The sequence below is a fragment of the Homalodisca vitripennis genome, chromosome 4, assembly GCF_021130785.1.
Source record: "Homalodisca vitripennis isolate AUS2020 chromosome 4, UT_GWSS_2.1, whole genome shotgun sequence".
Classification (NCBI taxonomy): Eukaryota; Metazoa; Arthropoda; class Insecta; order Hemiptera; family Cicadellidae; genus Homalodisca; species Homalodisca vitripennis.
Window position 1 is genome coordinate 45667790 of NC_060210.1, and position 23815 is coordinate 45691604.

Below are 23815 nucleotides of genomic sequence, written 5' to 3' on the forward strand. Positions count from 1 at the left end.
TTGTCAGTTATCCATTCATTCCCAAGAGAGCAAGATTTTAATTACTAATGTCTGTGGTTTGACTGTCAATGCTTTGTCGGTTTACTTTTAGTAGTTTATTGTTAGGCGAAGACACTATACACTTTTCCTGAAAAGATTTCAGAAGCGAATTTAGATTTTCATGTTCTGCTTTTAAGTTATTAAGTTCTTTGAATAAATTCTTATACATTCAAATCATTTCACTTTTTTATTTTTCAGCACTGTTTATAAGCATTTTAAAGCGTTATACTTCTTAAAAGGCATATTTCAATTTATCTGCACATTTGTACTTATCCCCTCAAGTTGAAAAATAAGATTGCTTTTCAATTCTGAGCCAGTTTTTGCTTTTTTCTATAAGAGATTAATTTGAAAAATTGGTTGCTTTAGTTTTTTCTAGTAATAAAGATACAATACAGATTGATAACCAACAACAAACTAGTCAAGAACCACTGAAAATAAATTACAAATCCATAGTTATCATTTGATTTATACTTTAAAGGTCTGTGACTGGCAATAATGGCTGCATATGTATTCTAACCGGTGAATACTGATTGGCCAGAAAGAGTCAATTGCATTTAATAAACAAGTGGATCGAACATAAAGATGGCTACACTTCTAAGGTTAACTGTAATAAATGTCTATCAATCCTGTTATCCTTATTTACTTCTTAAAGACAAGGAAATGAATAATTCATGCATTAAACAATGTTAAACTATTCACATTTATTACCTACTAACAATTTATAACTTATTTACATACAAAATCTGTTGCTCAGAAATCAATTTTTTGCTGCAAGTTTTTCTATTTCCTTCAGAACATTTTCTGCTTGTGCATTAGTCAGGGAAACACTTGACTCCTTTCCATACCCTGAAAATAAGAAAAATATACTTTTTAGATTAATAATCAATAATTTTTCATAACATTACCAAACAACATATAAGTAATTTTTATACATAATATTGATCTTTTGGTATATGCAGTATTTGACTCAAGACTGTCCATCAGTAGTGGTACTGTATCTAGAAGGTCTGTCTAATAAATACAAACTTCACAAGCTAGCAGCCATGACGTGGACTATAATCCTACCCACTGGTGGTGCTAGTTGCTTGAGACCTAGTGAGTGCTTGGTGGATCGTCAAACTGTGCTTATGGTGCAAGTTTTATTAGTTTCTGTTGTCCTTGTTTTTACTGCTTGTAGAAAAGGAAATTGATAAAATCACGGAGCAATATACATTTTTTGGTGAGGTGCGGTAAAAGTTATCAAGAAATTACAGAAATATTGATAGCTGTTTACGGTGATAATGTTCTGAAGAAAACATCTGTTTTCAAGTGGATTAAGCATTGTAAAGATGGCTGGCAAGATGCCACGGATGATGCAAGGCCGACTCAACCTTCAACCACCTGTATTGATGAGAACATTGATCGTCTGCGGTCCCTGTCCTTACTGAACCTCAAAAAACTGTCAGAAAGGTACCTGATGAACTGAAACTAAGAAAATCAACAGTGCACACTATTTTAACCAACATTTGGATTTTTTTTAATATGTGTAAAAATTGTGCTTAAGCTGCTGACGCCAGATCAAAATTTGAGTGTGTTACTGGCAGGAAAAATTGAACAGTAAATGCTGAGTTCTACCTCACAGTTCTCAGGCGTTTGAGAGAATGTGTGTGACTAAATTTGACTCAAGGCAAGGCAAGGATGAATTCTTTACCATGACAATGGACCTGCACATTCAGCATTGATTGTTAGCCAGTTTCTGGTAAAAAATTTAATCACCATCCTTGATCATCTTCCTTATTTGTCAGATCTCACCCCCTGTGACTTTCTCCTATTTCCAAATTGAAATATGCGATGAGGGAATATCACTGGGAAGATTTAGACACAGTAAAACAAGAAAACTATAAAGGCTAACTGGTGAGGACTTCCAAGGGGTTTTAAACAGTGGAAAAGAAGATGGAATAAGTGCATAGCAAAGAAAGGAGAGTATTTTGAAGGGGAAAAAATTTATGTTGACTAAATTTTGCAAAATGAGTTTTCAAAACCTCAGTTCACGTATTTATTGGACAAACCTTGTACCTGACTGGTAAATATTTTGCACAAATCTTGCGCTCCAGTTTACGGCATTTAACTGACTTATTACTTAGTTGATTGGTTTGAAGTAGATGTTTTCTTATAGAAAACTAAATTACCAATGTTTAAATTCAATCAATCATACTTTTTGGCCGATTAAATACTTAGATAACCATACATCAATATGATTTCTTTATGTATTTCTTTTAAGAAAAATCCCCATGTTTTGTTATAAAATAAATAAAGAGTGAATTGTTTATTAAATATTAATCCTTAGTTGGCTTTAGTACATGAATTGGGAAATAATTAGTTAACATTTAGTCAGCATATTTCAGAACTTATTTCTGATAGAAGTTATTTACACACAAAAACAAAAACATATATCAAAGTTTTTCATTTTTTTTTTAAGAAAATATAACTGTAATTGGATATAGATTAAATGAATATTACTATTTTATAGCATTGAAGCATGGAACAGCAGGTGCCCTACATACTAATCAGCTACCCTAGTATACTGGAACAGCCATGGCCCCAGCCGATCCCAAAGGATTAAGTCCAGATTTGCAGCTACTCTTCAAATAATTCTGGTTTTCAGTAATTCATTAATATCCTTTTGCCAAAAGTTGTGTTATAGATCAGTTTTAATAAATATTAGGATGAGACAATAATTAATTATTGTTTCATGGGATAAACTAAATTTTAACAGTAAGCTTACTTAAAAGATGGCCATAACCCTGGATCTGGTAAACAAATAGGATTTAGTATTGTCAACTTCTTAATAAAAGATTTGCTATTTAAAATAGGATTTAAATAGGTGATAAATATCACATTAATTTGGATGGTATATGGTTTATTATGATGTATTGTTTATTGAATAATAATGTACACACACACATACAAGTATAAATTTACAGTACAAATATTGGATCGACCCTACTGCTCACTCCCTTTATCACTGAGTAAGGGAGTTTTTATTCTTCCTTTACAAACATGTACTTATTTGTGAACATTGTTAGTGCTGTTTTAATTTCAAATAACTAATTGTGACTAGCACAAGTTTTTCATTGTGTATTGGAGTTATTCCAAAGTTTTAGTGTTATTACACAGTATTTTCCTAGTGAAATTTCCTAAAAATTGTATGTTTAAGTAAAAGAGGACTTTGGACATTTGTCATATTATATGTAACAAAGATAGAACAATATGTTTAAAGGAGATTGAAATTCATCCTCTTTATCAGATTTGCAAAGACTTGATATATAGTGTTAACCCTCTCCCACTCACATTGCTTCCAGGCGCTCACGTTGCTTCTAACCTCAATTAATTCGCTCTGCCGGTCGCGCTCGGTAAAAATACGTGGCACCTCAACTTACACACGTTCTGTCATTATAATTAACTATAATTATATATATTAATGATTTTATTATATATTGGTTCAATGAAGTTGACTGTACGAGACCAGGGAGGGAGCACATGGTCAGTTGGGTGCCGGTGGCACGGGGTTGTTTGTTGCGCAGTTACTTGGTGAAGGTCATTGTCTGGCTCGCCGTCACTGCCACTGTGATCACTCCGAACTACATCCTCAATGCCACCAACCACTTCACAAGGCTCTGTTACATCACTACATTCACTTGAATCGTCGCAATCACTACTAATAACGAGATCGATTTCACTGTCACGAAGTGTACGACTACAACCCGCCATTGTTTCCGCACAACTAATATAAATAGCAAAATAATGGAATAAATCTACTGTAAAAGTAAAGTGAATGATCTCCTGATAGCAAACAACCCGTAGTAGTACAAAGTATTGCTACTGGGGAGCAGCACTTATCGGCTCTCGTGGGTAAAGCAGTGCATGCCGATCTGTGCCGTTTAAGCTGCAGTGGCTATGTGGTGGCCGTGCCGATTCATGCCTTGCGAGCGGGAGAAGGTTAAGAAAGCACAAATTAATATATCAAATCTTTTTTATTGCATCGACAATTCTAACATCGTATGGCAAACGTCATGGGTTTTTGAAATTTCTGACATTCATACAACAATAGACACTCACACATACAGTTTCACAGTTACGCATCTTTCATACATCGCCAATCCAACCCACTTAGTACAGCGGAGTTAGTTTTCTATTTGGGCGGTCTCCCAGTCGAATGCCAAAAACTCAACTGCATTATAGAATGCTTGTGACACAAAGAAGCGTTTAAGGCGAGTCTTTAACGCCTTGGGCGTTGGAGCATCTTTAATTGAATTGGGCAGTCTGTTGAAGAAATGAACACCTGCCTGTGAGGGCAGGCGTTCATAAACCACCGTTCTGTCTCCCAGTTCGGTAGTTTGCTCTACCACATGTCTCATACATGTGTATGTCTCGGCCTCTGGTTAAGGCACATTTACTCATACAAAACAAAGTTGTTTCCAAAATGTAGAGGCACGGCAGAGTCAACAGCAGCAATTTCTTGAAAGCTTCCCTGTACGACTCTCTAAATTTGATTTTGGCGATTATTCTAATTGCTTTTTTTTGGAGTCTGAATGCTCTTTGAAACTGTGTGTTTGCGCAAGCTCCCCAAAGGACCACTCCGTAGGCCAGATGGGGGTAAATCAGTCCATAATACGCCGTAATCAGTACCTGACTCGGGCAGTATTTGGCTAAAGATCTCAGAACAAAAATACCTGAACAGACTTTGGCGCAAACATAGTCAATATGCTCATTCCAAGTCAGCCCTTGATCAAGGTGCATCCCTAGGAATTTTGACAAGCTGATTTCTTTCAATGTGGAGTCATCTAACAAAATGGCAGGCCCACACTGGTTGCCTGCAGTGCGCAAGGCAATATTCAAAACGTTGGTTTTTGAAGAGTTTGTTGTAAGATTGAGGCTGTGGAAGTATTGGACACAGTTGTTGACATCAACAAAAGCCTGTTGTTCCAAAACTTTACTTGATATTGCATTGAAAAAGAGACTCGTATCATCGGAAAACTGCACTAATTTTCCATGCAGAAACGATGATTTTACATCGTTGATGTAAAGCAGGAAAAGCATAGGACTGAGAAAGGATCCCTGAGGGACTCCGTAACTCAGTTCTATTTGTTTGGACGACTTACTAGATATCTGGACAACTTGGGATCTGCGAGTTAGAAATGAGCTAAGCCATTTAAGAGGCAAACCTCGAATACCGTGAGACTCAAGTTTGTCAAGCAGTGTGCCGTGGTCAACGCAGTCGAATGCTTTGGACAGGTCTAAGAACACACCCTTTGTGAGGTTACGACATTCAATCCCCTCTACAATCATATCGACAAGACTCATGACTGCGTTTGTTGTCGATTTGCTCTTCCTGAATCCAAATTGTTCATTGGAGAGCTGATTGCATTTGTCCAAAAACTGAAGCATTCTTATAAGAAAAAGCTTTTCAAAAATTTTGCTCAGAACTGGCCAAATTGAGATAGGCCGATAGTTAGTGATTGAAGCTGGATCGTCCTTCTTGAAAATTGGGCCAACTTTAGCAATTTTCAGGAGAGAGGGGAACACTCCTGTTTGGAATGAATAGTTTACCAATTAAGTTAAAAGTCTCACTAAATCCTTGCAGCATTTTTTATGAGCCATGGGGACATTAGATTGAGGTCATTCGATTTTTTGGCTGGGAGCTGCTGAATAGTTCGGTGAAGCTCATCTCAGTTACAGGAGCCAACGCCATTGACGATATGGGGCTCTGTCTTCACGAGGGGCGTTCAGATGGCCGAGGACCCTGCCCACCAACAACAGATGCGAAAAAGCCGTTGAACTGATTGGCAATCTCTGTTTCATCCTCCACAAGCCTATCCCCAATTTTAATTTTGATTTGTTTGTGAGCTTTTGTTTTATTGTTAATGATGCCCCAAATTGTTTTTAAAACGTTTTTGGAAGAGAGAATTGATTTTGAGACATCATATGCTTTTGCGGCTTGAATCACTTTCCTGTATATTTTTTTTATAATTCTTGAAAAATAATTTGAATTGTTCGTTTGAAGTGTTTTTGTAAATTTCAGAAAAGAATTTGAGTTTCTCTCTAGAAACCAAAATACCCGCTGTGATCCAGTTGTTTTTTTTTTAATTTTTTCGCAAACATTGATCGTTTTTGTAGGGCAGCAGATGTTAATGTGGAAATTTAGAGTGTTGTTAAACAATTTAAATTGCTGCCCTACGGGTTGAAATGAATTTAGAAAATCCCATCTTTCTTTAGAAAGGGATTTGTTGAGGTGAGCAATGTTTTCTGGCCTTGGGTCTCTTACTGTTTGCTTAATTTTTTATAATTTTTACATGGCGATAAACTTGTATAAATCTACAAATTCATTGGCATATATTAATTTGTACTTGCTTAACCCCATGTATTTTTACACTTGAAGAGGATAAATTTCAATCTGCAAAACAAAGAGTTCTGTCCTTTTATGGTAGATTTTCAATAAAAGTTTTAAACAAAGAAAAGTATTACAAGTTTCTTGTGGAACTCTGTGTTTTAGTGTTATTTAAGATTCAATTTCAACATCCTATCATCACCAAAGCACTATTCAAAATACATTAACTCACCATTTTTATTTTATTTATTTATATTTTTTTCTGAAGAGTGTATGTATTAATAACAAAACATTGATACACTTCTTATATTGTATATTAATATAGAAGGCTATAACATAAAAGCCATTTTTAATTTTTACATTAAATTTAACTCTCTACAATATATTGTAGGGCTGAATTAAAAATTTAATAATATATTGAAAATAACTATAAATATAGAATATAAAGTAAAAAATGCAAAAACTTATTTAATACACAAAACTTCAAAAAATTCTTTTGTGTTATACCAAAATTTATTAGAAATAACATTTTAGATTATTCTTTTTTTCTTAGTACAATAAAAATATAGATTTGAAAATTACTGAACAATAAAATTTATAACAATGCATACTTTACTTTTATAACTGATGTTCTACTGATGTTTAAAATGGTAATTTACAAAAATATTAAAAGAATGCATGCCATTATAGAATTTTCAACTGCCATAATCAGGGCTAAAATCTGTAACATTTGCATATTACAAGTCACAGCAATATTGTTTATCAATAATCTCAAAAGCGAAATTGTGAGACTTAAAACTAAGAAGTAAAAATGCCCAATCTAAGAGCATCTATCTAGTCTCATTCAGTTGTAATTCTGAATTTGGTCAATAAAACTTTCTTTTTCAATCCTAAACAATATACTAGGTCTTTTTAAATAAGGAAAACATTAAAATAGGCAGTATTATAGATATTAATCCTTTCACAAGCACCTATGATTTGCTAATAAATAGTATTGATGTTCAAGATTACATTTTATTATTGACAATAAAATAGTAGCGACATTTGAGATCATCATGTATTTATGTTTCTATGAATAAGGTTTTATAGTAGCCTAGACTAAAGTGCGATATATCTATTTTTTTATCGGGTCATATGTACCATTCTTAAAATTGATAATGTGTTTTGGTATAAATAACGCACATTTTTCTTTTCTTATTTCTCTAAAGAACTCTTTTGATACCTCATTTGATTAGATTAAAACAACCAAAAATATTTGCCACGTTTCTGAAAAGATTTTATAACTATTATAGCGGAATAATGGCATCCTGAAATGGCACTAATTTATGGCAAACATAATGAAGACCTTTATTCAATTTTCCAAAAATATGTACAATAAAAATATATTCTATTCAGTATTTTTTTCATAAGAGTTTTGATATAGGAACCAAACAATACTCAAAATATTAAAAGAATAATTATTTTATTTTTAGATAAAAATTACAAAAAGAAACAATTTTTAATAGTATTAGCCATAAAAAACAATTTTCAATAATGGAAACCACACAAAGTGACTATTGCCAGCAATAGAAAATATATATGTAGATTATTTTATACAAATTTCTACTGATAACTGTTTCTGTTGAAAGATAATATATTATATATATATATATATATATATATATATATATATATATAAAATATGTTATGTTGAAATATATAAACAACACTAAAGCTTTACTGAAACAACTCAAAGAATATCCCTTAACTAAACCTTACAACAACATAAACACATTTTTTGAAGACCACTCCCGACTAACAAACCAACACACATACATACACACACTCACACATACACATGACATCAAGATTGATTTTGACAATTCCCTAGTCTTCAAGACTACAGTGAAGAAGACCAAGGTAAAAGGTAAAAAGGTGAAAAGAAACTTTTGTCGATTATTTTAAGAACATCCAATAGTTTATATATGAAAAACTAAACAGATTTTATAGGTTAGGAATAGCTAGCTACTGCTTCCTTTGATTGTCAATAGTCAAGTATTTATTGCGGAGACAAATAGTACATTTGTATAGCAAACGTCAAGTAGATTCAAGATTTTATTCATCATTAAAACATACAGTGATGCAATAGATTTCGTCAGTCGTAATATAACACAATTTATTTTATCATTGTTTGTTGAATTCTGTTTGTAACTACTATATTTCAGTGAAAATTAAAATAAATATAGAATAACATAATAAATAGTTACAACACTATATACACTACACTGTAATAGTTTTAACATTAAAAACATATATTATTAATAGTTTTAGAAACATACTATATAACCACTATATTTAAGTGAAAACTAAAAACAAACATACAACATTATAAATAGTTATAACACTATATAAACTACATATTAATTCTTTAACATTAAAAACGTAAATTATTAATAGACTAAAAGACATATGTTTACAAATAAATAATTAGACAACAGTTAACAACATAAAAAACAATAAACTAATAAAATTTAAAACAATGTCAACAATGAATAGCCTATATACATTACATCAACATTTATAAAAATACATACATTTAATTATCTAATCTGAATTCAGCTTCCAATTCAAAATTAGTAGAAGATGTCCTTAAATTTACCATAATCAGTAGCTAAATAGTCATCAACCTTGTAGAAAACTTGTTCCTTTAACCATTTTTTTAAGCAATATTTGAATTTATTAATAGTGACAGTGTGAGCGGATTGTGGCAATTTGTTAAATAATCTATTTTTCATGCAAAATATGCTGTTATTTGTTTTTGTAAGTCTAGCAGGTAGTAAATCTAAGGCATAGTTATTTCTTGTGTTATAATTATGTATATCAGATCTAATTTTATATTTATGCAAATTTTCTTTTACTTGCATAAATATAATAATTTTGACACACATGTTACATCGAACTCTCATTCATACATACATTTTGACACTCACTCTGCTCCATTCATCGCCAATTTTTACCCACCTCAATTCGAGAGCAAGTCTTCTGATTGTGCGGTCTCCCAGTTATACGCCATAAACTCGTTCACGCTATAAAAAGCGTTGGACACTAAACAGCGTTTCAAACGAGTTTTAAATTTTTTATGCGTAGGTGAATTTTTAATTTCATCTGGCAAGCTGTTGATGAGATGAACTCCTGCCTGTGAGGGCAAACGTTCATGAACTACCGTCCTGTGTCTCCTGGTTCGGTAGTTTTCTCTGCCTCTTGTCTCGTACGAGTGAACATCCCGTCCGTTGGTCAAGGTGCATTTAAGCATACAATATGACGTCGTTTCTAAAATGTAGAGACTTGGCAGAGTCAACAGTTGCAATCTTTTGAAAGCTGGCCTGCACGACTCTCTTAATTTTAATTTTGCAATGATGCGTATTGCTCGTTTTTGAAGCTTGAACGCTCTTAAAAATTGGTTACTTGCACATGCACCCCACAGCACTAGTCCATAGGTGAGATGTGGATAGATCAAGCCATAATAAGCCGTCATCATAACCTGAATAGGGCAGTATTTAACTAGAGACCTCAGCACATAAATGCCTGAGGCTAATTTGGAGCAAACGTAATCGATATGAAAATTCCATGTCAAACCTTGATCAAGGTAAATTCCAAGGAATTTCGAGGAACAGACCTCTTCTAATGGCCTCATCCAACACGATGGCCGGGCCATATTCGCAGTCTGTCGGGCGCAAAGAAAAATTTATAACATTGGATTTTGAAGAATTTGTTTTTAGATTGAGGCTATGAAAATGTTGCACACAACTGTTTACTGCAACAAAGGTGTTTTGTTCTAAAACTGATTTTGTTGTTTCATTAAAACATAAGAGTCGTATCATCCGCATACTGCACGATTCTTCCGTGTGGTAGTGATGATTCTATGTCATTGACATAGAGCAGGAACAGAATAGGGCTGAGAATTGATCCTTGAGGGACTCCATAAATAATTTTCATTGAATTAGAAACATGGTTTGAAATTTGGACAACTTGAGATCTGTGGCTTAAAAATGAACTAAGCCACAAGAGCGGCACGCCTCGAATGCCATGGGACCCCAATTTGTCAAGCAGCGTAAGATGGTCAACACAATCGAATGCTTTATGGCAATATGAGTTGGCCAATTTAAAATTTTGCATAGCTCAATGTTTTATTGTTAAAACCGTTTTCGGTTACAACAAGTAGATCTGTCTTTAGATCTTCACACATGAGCTGGATTACTTCCAATTTATTCGTTGCGAATTGGGCGTTTTGGTGGAGCAGCCTTAATACAAATTCATTTTGAAATTTTGTATTTGTTTCACCAATTTGGATTGAGTGTGTTAACTTTGCTCGTCGCCTTGAAATGGGGTCCCTAAAAAAACATGAGGAACTTCCGTCATCAGAGAGTGGGTCTGCTGTTGTCGTGATGGTGTTTGGAGGTTGGAAGCCTCCGATGGAGGAGTCTGCAGGTCAGCTGGACTTGGGCTCAGCATGTCCAGTTCTGGTGGCAGCGAACGTGGCGCTTGAGTCGATTTTTGTCCTCCATCGGATCGAAGGCAAGTCAACAGCAGACGCGCGAGGACTTTCTTCCCACGAAACGTAAGATGCATCCCATGCCTTGTAAAATGCTGTCTTGAGATGCCAGCGAAATCGAAAAAGTCAACACGGGGATGTCTCTCACATAGCTCCTCGATATATGCATTTACCAGGAGAATGCGCTGGTTGATAGGATGGCATGGTGGCAAGTCATGGCGGTGCGGAAGGGAAGCGACAATAATCCTAGAGGAAGACCCCAAAAGGTTCACCAAGCGTCCTTCAAGATGCTCGTAGATGACTTTATCACCTCCCTCCGCCACATCGTTGGTGCCGGCGATTAATATAACACAGGATCCCAAAGATAATGTACCGCCGGATCCAACCGTTAGCAAGCCAGCTCCTGATTTGCAAAACCCCAGAACTTTAGTTGATGGTTGCACCAAGGCTCCAAGGATCCCTGCCAGGTGACGGCCGTGGCTATCGCTTTCTATCTGGATGACAGGGTAACTAGGGACTCCTTACTGTCCGTATCCACCGCAGGAGTTGTTCTCGTAGAGACTTGAGCTAAGCAATTAGCTTGAGATCCGGACTTTCTCTTTTTCTTCCTATTTTTCCTTTTCTTGATTTGAACAGATTTTGTATGCTCTTTATTCATTTCTGATTTTAACTCCCTCGAGTCGATTGCCAACGGCTCAAACCTGTTGCTGACCGATATTGTGCGGCCTCCACCAACGACAGTCGTCCACGTATTCTCGGCAGTAGTTCCTCCACACTCATAGGACTTGACTGCGGCTCGCAAACTCCGCACCTCAGCCTCAAGAACCTCGATGGTAGTTCTCAGACTATCGATGACACTACGAATCGCAGAGCAGTTTTCTTTCACGCATATTGCAGATTCTGAAAAGTCACATTGCACGGCGCAGTCAGTCGTGGGTGCACACTTCGATTCCTCAAGTCGTGATTTCGGGGCAAAGAGTTGGTCCGTAAACTGCATCAGCCGTATGTCTGAGTCGATGGAGTGGTCGAGTACACGTTTGAGTTCCTCTTCCAATCGCGTCACCTCGTCCTTAAGATTGGCATTTTCTGCCATCAAGGTTGCTGACACGTGCGAGGTGAGTGGGGTCGAGAAGCAAACGGACGGCGCGGACGACACAGCAGACAGAGCCATCGAGGCATCCTCCTTCGGAAAGCCTGCGGGAGACGTGTGCAGCCCGAAAATGTTCTGGGACGCAGGAGTCGCTACATACAGCTCTAGCAACTCAGTCGGCAACAGATCGTCAACGACAAGCGCGGGTGGTGCGACGGAACTAAGTACAACCGCGTCAGCCGTACCGCTCTCAGCCACAGGTGTCCGGGCAGTTGGTGAAGATCGCTGAGTAGGTGTCAAGGTCAGCATTTTCATTGTCACAGGATGGGGTCCTCGATGTTTCTCAATTGATAATAAGATTTGTGTCCCATCATTATTGGTCATCACTGTTGCTCCACAACTCCTTCCAAGGCATCGCCAAGCTCGTTCGCCGTTCTTCAAGACATGGCTTTCCCTGTACTTATAATTATTATAAATAATATGAGGTTTCCCATTTTTTACTGGTGCGACAGATAATGACATGGTATTGCTTATTTAAAGAAAATATAGTTCTGGTTAAAATCTGAGAATAATAAATAGTTTAATAACAAATACGATCAAATAAATTATATATTTTTGTCAATAAATAAAATGGTTAAAAGTCATATAAATATTACACATAAATTTAAAAACAAATAAAATAAAATTCTTAACAACAAAAACAATAATAACAAACAGATAAAATTTCAATAACTAATAACATAAACAAAATTAACAATTGAAATAAGTTATAATCTTTGTCATCCTTAATAACAAAAAGTTCCTCCGGTAGGCAGTAACCGAACTGACTACCTCTGAAGTTGAGCGTCAAGACTCTACCGATGTAACCAAACTGATTGATAATTGATCTACTTAATTAGTTGCATATGAGACGCGTCGCTCTGCAAATTCGTCAAACTGTGGTTGTTGCTTGAATACAAGTCTAACCTTGTTAGTTCGTTAGATAGTCTGCTATTACTCACGCATAAACACTGACTTCTTGGTTCACTTTTTGGCGGAGAATAAAAAATTAAACATAATGTGGAAGTCGGAAATTAATAAAAAGGTTATATAGTCATATAAAATTAACTTAAATTACGGAGCTTGTTGACCGCACGTTTGCACGGCAGTTCCAGGCTGGCCAACTGGATTGAGTTCAATTGCTGGCAATGTCAGGAAAAGTATCATATTTTAGCATTTTATCATGCTCTCTGTAGTTTGTTGTAAATGCAGAAAATACAATTTAATCACTCGAGGGGCTGGAAAAAGTAATTACTTTCTGTCTGTCCACAAGATATTTCGAAAATGAACTGACCAGTAGACTTTAAATTTTGCACAAGTTTCACTTCTAAATAAGTAACTGAGTTTGATGATGGTGCATGCCAATCCATAGAATTTAGCTGAGTGTTAGTAAATGATTTTAAATTGATTTTATAAGGGTAACTGTAAAAGAAGCAAGAAAATCACAGAATAAATAAATGTGTAAATAAACTAGACATGCTCATATGACATTTTAACATGTTCCAATAGTCACGTGTATACACTTGAGCCAGAGCGAAGACTGTTGCAGGACATGTCATGTGTGTGTAACTCTACCATGTATTATACAAATCTCATATTGTAAAAATGACATTAATAAGATTAATGAGATTTCCTTTGTTAATTTAATCTACAAAGATATTATAAAAAACTCTGTTTATAGAAATCATAAAAATATGACGGTATTAGAACATTACTATTATTTTGAAGTAAATAAACAAACTCATTCTGCAAAGTCTACACTAGCAAATACATATGAGAATCAGTATTTTCATAAGTGTAAAAATGTTAAAATTAATTCACTTTTAGAGTTTGTATGTATTTTTAATATATTTTATTTTAAATACAGTTTTGTTGTTTCTTAGTTATAACATTTCATTTTCAATAGCACAATCAGAATGAGAGAAAGTTAGATGCTTGAGATATTATTAATTGAAACAATACTTTATAGTTACCGTATCTTGCCCAAACTCTGGGCTGTACTCCACTGCACTCTCTAATAAGAATAGGAAACTTTGGATTTGCTTGTTTCAATGGTACATAAAACTTTTCCACAAAGTCCCTGAAACAAAACAGAATCTAACAGAATAAGGACAAAAAATAACTACTAACACAAAATACAAAGATTATTATGACTATTTAAAAGAGCATATTTTCTTTACGAGTTTATTAAATAAATCTAATTTATAAGAATATTTTTATTGTTGGTCAGGCTTACAAAAGCATTGGCAATGTCATTTAAATTAAGCAATATTGCCACATCACTAACCTACTTAAATAAATAATATAACAATACTTAAAGTTAAGAAAAAAGTCAATACATGAAAACAGTGTTAAAAAATGTATTGCTTAATAAAATCTCACAAAATTAATCTCTATGAAAACTAGAGACCAAAATAACAAGATAATCATGTGAAGGAAACAGGAATTTTCCAGACGTTTGCCATCGTTCGATAAAACAAAAAAACGCTACGTTTCGAGATCTGTAATCTTATCTCTTCTTCAGGTAAATAACTAACCTAATACATAATAACAAACTAGGTTACGATAAACAAATCATACCAAAGCGTTGTGGCACGCCTAAGTCAGGTATCATAACCACCATGTTGTGTGTCAACTTCACTAACTCTAAAACATGCACTTAATAAAAAACTATACATAACACTAATCATTAAAACTGAACTACAGAATACAGGTCACAATACGTGTGCACGTACTAACCATCTACGACTGACCAGAGGCCAATAGCAAATGGCAATCGTCACAGCAGAAAGAAACAAGATGGCAGTAGTAAAAAGGAAGGGGGACAGGAATGGGCCTTTATTATTATTATTGGTTCATACTAGATGAACTTCTTAAAACCATATTGTGACTCCGCATTGGTTTATTAAAAATATCTGATCTATTTGATACTTTTGGTTTTCCTTTTAGTTCATTTTTTAGAATTGGCAACCAAAGCGGCCTAATCTCGACTGACGGTTGACTGTTTGGTTGGTCTGCCAATTTAATTTAAGTTGCCTCTATTAATTTCCTTTTGAAGAAATGTGGTTCTCGATGTATTATGTTTGATGGTCAATTCATATGATGGTCTTCGGACCAACAATGGTGTGCAATTTTTTACTTTTCTGTGAGACCCTTTCTCGCGTTTTCTTTGTGCTCTTTTATATTTATGTTTAATGCTCTATTTTTCTCGCCTAGGTATTCCCTATTGCAACTACATTTTAGACTGTAAACACAGTTTTTGGAATGCTGTGTGCCATTTTTTGGTTTTTTTTACGAGACTTTGTCTAAGAGTATTTTGTGATTTAAACGCGGTTCTAATGTTGAACTTTCTACCTACTCTTCTAATTTTCTCCGATAATCCCAGCACATAAGGGATTGACATAAACGTAAATTCTGTTTTTCTGACTCAGGAATAATTCTTCTGGTTCGTTTGCACTTATTTATTACTAATTGAGGGTATCCATTGCTTCTAAGATCCGATTCAATTTTCTTAAATTCCTCTTTTAATCCATCTTTATCTGAGCATAAGCTCTTTGCTCTATCAAATAAAGCGTAGGCTACTCATTCTTTGACAGATTTCTGATAGTTGGATTGATAATTTAAATATTTTCCCGGTGTTTTCTTGTGAAAACCAATTGTCTTAAGGACATCCTTATCTCTTAATACACACACACATCCAAGGGTAGGGAACTCTGGATACCTGGCGACCTCCAGTTTAAACCTAGCCTTCCCTAAGTGGAGCGGGACAATGCTTGGGGTGACCTTTAGATCTCCGTTACTCGTGGGAACACAAATGATTACAGAAATTAAAAACAATCAAACAAAACCAGAGAGCTCTTGTAGCACTCAAAAAGTGAATGAAAATTCACAAAACATAGAGGGATTGATGATGGGCTCTGACCCTAGCAATCCTGAACAAACCCAAAAAACAGGCGGACTTCCTAGTAGAAGTCCAAATACCTCCAACTCGGTCAGAGTCGAAACTGATGAAGAAGATGCAATACTGGAGGGCGATCACCAGAAGGAAGAGAGTAAAAGTCGAGAGACAGCTCCCAGTACTGCCTAAGCTATTTGGAGCCGCCAGGAAACACATGGTCTGGTTTCGAAAAAGAGGGTACTCCCAAGAAGAATCCAGGGAATTGGCCTTAAAACCAATTCCAGAAGAAAGAAACAAACAACTAAACAAACAAAAGGAGGGAAAGAAACCAAAAAGACCTCACTCTGATGGATCCACTCCGGAAGCCCATCGGAGGAAAAAACAAAGAACGAAGGAAGACAAGGGGAACACAAGGAGCAATCTGGACAACCCCAGAAACCTTCTTACAAACAAGCGGTAGCTGGTATAAGGGTGGGAGTTTTACACTCCAATTTTCCCCGAGACCCTACTCACAACAGAACAGATGGAGAAGATCCAGAGCTTCATCCTGGAAGCTATCGCGGAAGAACAGGAGGGTCCCTACTCTCCAAGATTCTCAGGAGACAAGGGGTTCTAATCTTCACCTTCGAAAACACCGAAACCTGAATGGCTTAAAGGAAAGCAAAACTCCCTCAAGCCTTGGGAAGAGGCCAGTCTGAAGATTGTACCAGAGGAAAAATCCCTCGTGCGAGAATTGCGACTGTCTATCTTCCATACACGAAACTACCGACAAGATAATGAAGTTCCTAAAAGGACAAAACAAAGAGCTATCTGTCGGAGTATGGAACGTTCTGCGTAGGAGCGACGAGGGGAAGTCTGTTCTTCTCACCCTGGCAGTCGACTGCGCTACAGCGAACAAACTTGAGAAGGAAGGTCCATGGATCGGCTACAAGTTTGGAAAAGTTCAGCTTAGGCTGAAAAAGAAACACCAAGGAAACACAGAACAACCCACAAGGGAAGAGGGGACTTCAGAGAAATCTGAGACGGTCACCACGGAAAAAAGCACCGCTGAAGAGATGGAAGTGGAGGAGGCCACGAAGGTGTCAGAGCAATCTCTACATACCTTACCTGAAAGGTCTACTCCACAAGCCAGTGCAGCGGTCGAAGATGACAAACCAACCTGTTCTCGCTTTTTGAAGAGGGGACCTTCTCTCAAAGGACCATCCGTCTCGGCTCGAGGAAGAAAAGGGGACAAAGTCTCCAAGCAATCCAAAAGAAGAGACCGGGATGGACCACCTGGGGGAGGTGGGAAAAGGCGTAAGTATGCGCCTAATACAGATAAACCTACACCATGCAAAGGGCGCAACTGACATCTTGGGAAGAAGGTTTATCTCTATTAGAAACAGGACATCCAAAGCAATAATGACCCTTGGGGCCTGTAAGAGACTCTTTAGATTTGAATGGGGACTTAAACCCAAAATGATATATTGGATATACGAAACCATAGTAAAACCAATGGTCACATATGCTGCCTTAGTGTGGTGGCCGAAGGTAGAACAGACAACAGCTGCAAAAAGGCTACAGAGTCTTCAAAGGTTAGCTTGCTTAAGCATCACGGGAGCAATGAGCTCCTGCCCAACACTAGCAATGGAAGCGGTCCTGGGGTACACTCGTCTTAGCCAGGAGGTGATGAAAACAGCTGCGATGAGCGCAATGAAGCTTCTAGGAACAAAGGTAATAAATGCTACCTCCTTAGAAGGCCACATGAAGATATTGGACAATTTTCCTGAGGCTGAAATGCTAACCAAAGTATCTGATACTATGGTTAAGAAATACTCCTTTGAAAAACCATATACGGTCTCTATCGGAAGTAGGGAGAAATGGATTAAAAGGGAGGCCTACCCTAAAAAAGGAGTAGTGAAGTTTTTCACTGATGGTTCACTCCTAGACTCTAGGGCAGGATACGGAATACATGGACCTGGAGTCGACATGGCTGTGCCCCTAGGAAGACATGCCACAGTTTTTCAGGTGGAGGTCATGGCAATAGATTCATGTTCCAGAAGACTCACACAGTTGAGGACAAAAGGATTATCATACCTAATACTTTCTGATAGTCAGGCTGCACTGAAGGCACTGGATACCTGTTCGATTGATTTGAAAGCAGTCTGGGAATGCAGGAATGCTCTAGCAGAGCTAGCAACAAATAACAGAGTAACACTCGGTTGGGTACCGGGTCATGAAGGTATTCATAGGAATGAAAAAGCGGACATCCTCGCCAAAAAGGGAGCAGAATCCACATTGGTGGGGTCTGAGCCAGGTTGTGGGATAGCCTTCTCCAACATTAAAGCTCTGGTCAAAGATTGGGAAAAGAGGACAAGACATAAGAATTGGAGTAGAGCCTCAGGTTTAAGAATATCCAAAATGTTTATCTCTCCTTACGCAAAAGGGTGGACAGCTCTCCTAGACCAGAATAAGGAGGATATGACTGATATTAGGAATGTTGACAGGACATGGCCCTCTGAGGAAGCACCTTTTGAAGGTAGGCCTTAGTCAGAGCAGTGAATGTAGACTCTGTGGAGAAGAGGAGGAGTCAGCGGAGCACATTTGGTTGGATTGTCCTGCCATCGTAGAGACTAGGAAAAGATACTTGGGAGCATAACTCCTCAGCACCAAGGACATTAGAGAACAGGAGCCCTTAAATCTGATTGGCTTTTGCAAAAGCCTCGGTCTTTGAGGGCATAAATTAAAATAAGGGAAGCGCAAAGGTCCTTTTTAGGACTAAGTGCGAGGACAAACTGTCCTCTTCCCTCAGGAAGGAAAAAAAAAAAAAGGTAGGGGACAATAAGCAGACCCGGTTTTTTATATCGAAATTGGCAAACGATATTATTTAATCATAACAATCGATATAACCAATCTTTACTGATAAATTATTTTGAACAATTAACTTAATCTATATCAACAGCTGTAAACACTTTCAAATAATACACGTATAATTATTTTAATAATAATAATTGTATTATTATTATATTATATATATATATATATGTATGTATGTTTACGTGTATATAACAATAATAATAATCATTATACATACATGTAATAATATATTATAAACAAGACAATAATTATGACAAACAATATGAATTGGGACTCATAATTATTTGTATGAGTTTTCCTATATATTCATATTTTAAGTTAAAACATATGATTGTTATTTAGGACTATATATACTTTTATATCAATAATTGATAGTCTAGGATTCTAGATACAAATATTAGGTATTGATGATCATATTCTTCAATATAAAAAACCGGGTCAGCTTATCGTACCCTACCCCACATCCAAAAAGGGAAGCTTGTTTTGGACTTCCTCTTCCATTGTGAGGCGGATGGAAGGAGAAATACTATTAATGTGATTCAAAAACTCAATGAGGAAAAATAACAGAGGTATCATTCACATATCTCCACTTTGAACTGAGCTGAAGCCAAAGCTTTTCGCTCAAATTCAAACACTCCCACTATTTATAAAGATACATTGGCGAACATAGGAGACAGTGGAAAACCCATTGCCATTCCCTCATCTTGACGGTAAATTTTATCTTTAACTAAATTTTACTACTTTAACAAAATAACTGCACTGAGAGCATAGTTCTAACAGTTCCACAATTACTGGCACAGGAAGTTTAGTTCTATCCTTTAATGTTTGGTCTTCTTTGAGACATGATTCAATAATTCCGAGTTTCAAGAACTGGTACATTTGAATGAACTTTGGTACAACTAATTTTTACAAAAACAGTGTGTTGTTTTAGCAAAACAAACCTCTCTAGTGCTTGACTAAGGTTTTATAATTGTATTTATTGTACAATTTTAGGTTATTACACATGGTTTTAGTTTTAAACTTTTTCTTATAGTAATTTTACATTAAACTGGATTTTTACTTTGTTTCCGAAGAAAAGTCACTGTATAAAATTATATTTAAATTTTTAACTATATAAACATCTTATTGTTATATATTTTCTAATAGATAATGCATTTACTTTTCAAACAAATTAAAAAGGAGCTTTTTATGGTCACAAATGAATTTTAGTTAAATTTGTTTCTAAAGGTTTTCCTCCAAAACCCTCTGCCACTTTCCCCATAGTCACACAAAAATAACTCCGCACTTTTCAGCATGGATTTTTTAATCTCTGGTACTAAAAGGGTTAAGTTCAAAATTATCTAAATAATTTGACAAGGGCTAAGTTTGGTTCAATAGCCCTTTTCCTGTAATGTATAAAATTACAAAAAGAATCCATTTTGTTCCAGAATTAAATTGCTAAGCAATATTTTAAAGTTTTAGACTTAAATTAAAATTTAAACAATCCAGTCTTGGTAAGTTTAACAAAACTAGTTGGAAAATAAGGGAAGGAATGTAGAGGTATATTACCTTACACCCTTACTGGCATCAGAAGTCTGGCAAAAGTGTATTCTTAGTTCTTTTAGTGCGTTTCCTAATTTTATAGACCTTCCAGCCATGACGAAATAAGAGTCCACTCCTTTTATAAAAATTAAATCCAATCTTCTCCAGTACCAATTGCTACTATAACTCTAACCTCCTAAACCACCCTTGAAAAAACAACCTTATAAAACCGAACTAAATCGTTGAGCAATTGATTTTTTGTGTTTTTTTTTCAACGCCTATTTAATTTGGTTTATTTGTAAACATGTAGTTTTAATGTCTACTTTTAATCATGTGGTTTCATCTTAGTTTGTTTTAATAACTTTTGGTTACGTTAATCTTTTTTTTTTTGCTTGGCTTACCAGTAGATTTTTAAAATTCCAGAGGCCAGGTTATCTCAATTCCCATTTCAAAGAATCTAAAGGCCAATTTTGGCCGCTAAATTTACTTGTCGCAATGATTTTGGCACTACAAAATTCGTAGTAAGAAATATTAAAAGATACTTTTTATTTTGAAGTGCAATAATAATTTGAGGAAACTTGAGTACAAACCCATTAAGTTCAAAGTATACGTTAAATTTGTTAATAGACCAAAATATATTACAATCGGCTGGTCGAAAGACGCAAACCTAAAATTGCCATTAAAAATATATATCTAGACAAAAGAAAATAAATATAGAAGGGATAAAATAATGCGTGCATAACGAGATCATACAGTGAATGAATAAAGTTTTGAAATGATCAATTATTTCAAAGATTCTCATCTTACTGTTATTTCTTCTCGCTTGGTACTCTTAAGTAAAACATATTTTAAATAACAATGAGGTAAATAGTCTAATTAAATAATTTTTAAGGAACAAGGCCCTTTTTTTTTTTTTTTTTTTTTTTTTTTTTTTTTTTTTTTCCTTTGGGATATTGGGGTGGATTCCTAGATCCTCACACGTCAACCTGAGCTTATTGTGTGCCCCTTTGATGTTAGAGGGGTAAGCCTATCTTCGTTGCCCTTAATTAGGCTAAGAAGCTTTTCCCCGATACTAGCATCTGGTTCGTCGCCTGGTTGTTTATCACCGAAAAGAGCCCTTCTCCCTTGCTCCCAGTCTCTCACAGTCCAGTATTATGTGTTTTGCAGTCTCTTCAGACTTATTGCAGAGTCTACACTCCGAGTCCTCATTTCGTAAACCTAGAGTGTTTAGGTGTTTCCTGAAGTGGCCGTGTCCAGTGATCAAGGCAATCACTTGCTTAACCCGATCCCTCCCCAGCCCCATCAGCCATCTGGTGAATCCGGAGCTAGAATCGGCAAGCAGTCTTTTGCCGAGTGCTTGTCCTTGGTGACTCTGCCACCGCAAGCGGTGTGTCTTCCTGGACCATTTGTTTATACTTTGATAAGCGGCTGACTTGCTTATACCACAACTCGGGTTCTGGACCGGTGTATGGCATGCTTGCTCCGCTTTTGGCAAGCCTGTCGGCGCATTCGTTGCCACCTATGCCTGTGTGGCCCGGTACCCAACCAAGACGCACACAGTTGCGTGATCCAAGCTTGCAGAGAGTGTTAAAGCACTCCCACACAAGCTTGGATGAAATGCTGTTGGAGTCAAGAGCTTTAAGAGCTGCCTGACTGTCTGACATTATACAGATGTTCATTTCCTGTACCTTCTGGTGAGGCCTAGGTTGGCACAGGCTAGGATACCCATAGATTTCGGCTTGAAATATGGAGCAGTTCCGACCCAAACTGCCGCTAAGGGCAGTTCTAGGGGATTGACTAAACACTCCATATCCAGTTTCTACCTTAATAAGCGAGCCATCCGTGTACCAGACAAAGCTCTTTCTTATTGTTGGGATGTTATCTTGCGATTTCCACTCATCTCTGGAGTAGAAGTCAACAGAGAAATGGCTTATTGAATACGAACTCCGTTCTCATTGTGTCGGAGACCATTTCGAGAATAGCGCTTGGGTTTACAGCTTCAGTGATGGCGCCATGGCTCGCGTTAGACGCGCCATTCCTCCACAAGCCAGCAACCATCAGCCGATAAGCTGACTTACGCGCTTCAGCTTTTATATGAACATCAAGAGGTAGAAGTCCTAAAGCCACCTCGAGGGTCGCTGAGGGACTGCTCCTGAATGCTCCGGTTACAAAGATTGTGCCAAGCCTTTGTAAGCTTTCAAGCTTGGCTTTGGCAGTTACCTGATTCACCTTTGTCCACCAGACTAATGAACCATTAAGTGATTTGAGGCCTTACAACTGCTTTGTAAAGCCATTGTGCTATATGGGGGTTTTACGCCCCATGAGATTCCTGCAAGTCTCCTGGACGTCATGAGCGCCCACTTTGCTTTGTGCAGGATATTATTAAGATGATCATTCCACGTAAGCTTATGGTCTAGAGTCAGTCCTAAATATTTGACTGTCTTTGACCACTCCAGCTGAGTGGATGCGAGTTTCAGCCTAGAAAGAGACTCTAGGTTCTTTTTTTCTAGTGAATGGTACAACTACTGTCTTAGAGGGATTTACTTTCAGTCCCTCTCCCTGACACCAGTTGTGTACATGTTGAAGGTTGGTATTCATGATATCAACAACAACATTTGTGTATTTTCCCTGTACCATAAGGACTATGTCGTCTGCAATATCCTTGGACATAGATTCCGTTGTTAGTAAGGTCCTCAAGTAGACCATCTACTACTAGGTTCCACAGTAGAGGTGACAGGATGCCTCCTTGAGGACATCCCCTTGTGGGTGCGATCACAAGCGATACTTCATTGAGATCGGCCCTGATCCGTCTGGAGCACAGCATGGCCCTAAGCCACCGGCACAGAGCTGGCTCGAGGCCACGTCGCTGTGCTCCACTTACCATTGCAGTGAATTTGGCATTGTCGAAAGCTCCTTCAATGTCTATGAAGGTGCACAATGCCAATTCCTTGGCGGACAGGCTATCCTCAATCCTACTGACTAATTGGTGCAGTGCTGATTCACAGGGATTTTGCCTTGCTGGTATGCATGTTGGTTGCGATGAAGGGGAGTGGTCTGAGAGAACTCCCTTTCTCAGGTGCCTCTCCACCAGTCTTTCTAATGTTTTTCAGTAGAAACGAAGATAAACTGATGGACGAAAAGATTTAGGGACAGAGTAGTCCGCTCTCCCTTTTTTAGGGATGAAGGACCACCCTGTTGAGACGCCAGACTTGTGGTATGTACCCATAGGCTAGGCTCGCCCTGAATAGTTTCACATAGAAGGGTAAGGAGATTCTCCGGCCCTTGTTGAAGCAGGGCCGGAAAGATTCCATCCCCTCCTGCAGATTTTGAAAGGGGCAAATTTAGAAATTGCCCATTTGGCTTTAGAGAGAGTGACAATCCTTCTGGCAATGGCCCAGCTACCACGACAAGCTCTTGGCCGTGAGCCTGCTCGTGATTACCAGACGTTCCAGTGTCGTCATTCTCAAAGATACA

General features: G+C 36.9%; 1 protein-coding gene across 1 annotated transcript; it reads right to left on the reverse strand.

The window, feature by feature from the left end:
- Positions 1–715: 715 nt before the first annotated feature.
- Positions 716–20586, reverse strand: LOC124359268 (NADH dehydrogenase [ubiquinone] 1 alpha subcomplex subunit 2). The gene is made up of 3 exons (XM_046811883.1): positions 20369–20586; positions 14040–14146; positions 716–885 (listed from the first exon to the last, which is right to left on the reverse strand). The coding sequence occupies exons 1-3, from the start codon at positions 20455–20457 to the stop codon at positions 797–799; spliced, it is 285 nt and encodes a 94-aa protein (XP_046667839.1). The 5' UTR covers positions 20458–20586; the 3' UTR covers positions 716–796.
- Between the last annotated feature and the right edge of the window lie 3229 nt (positions 20587–23815).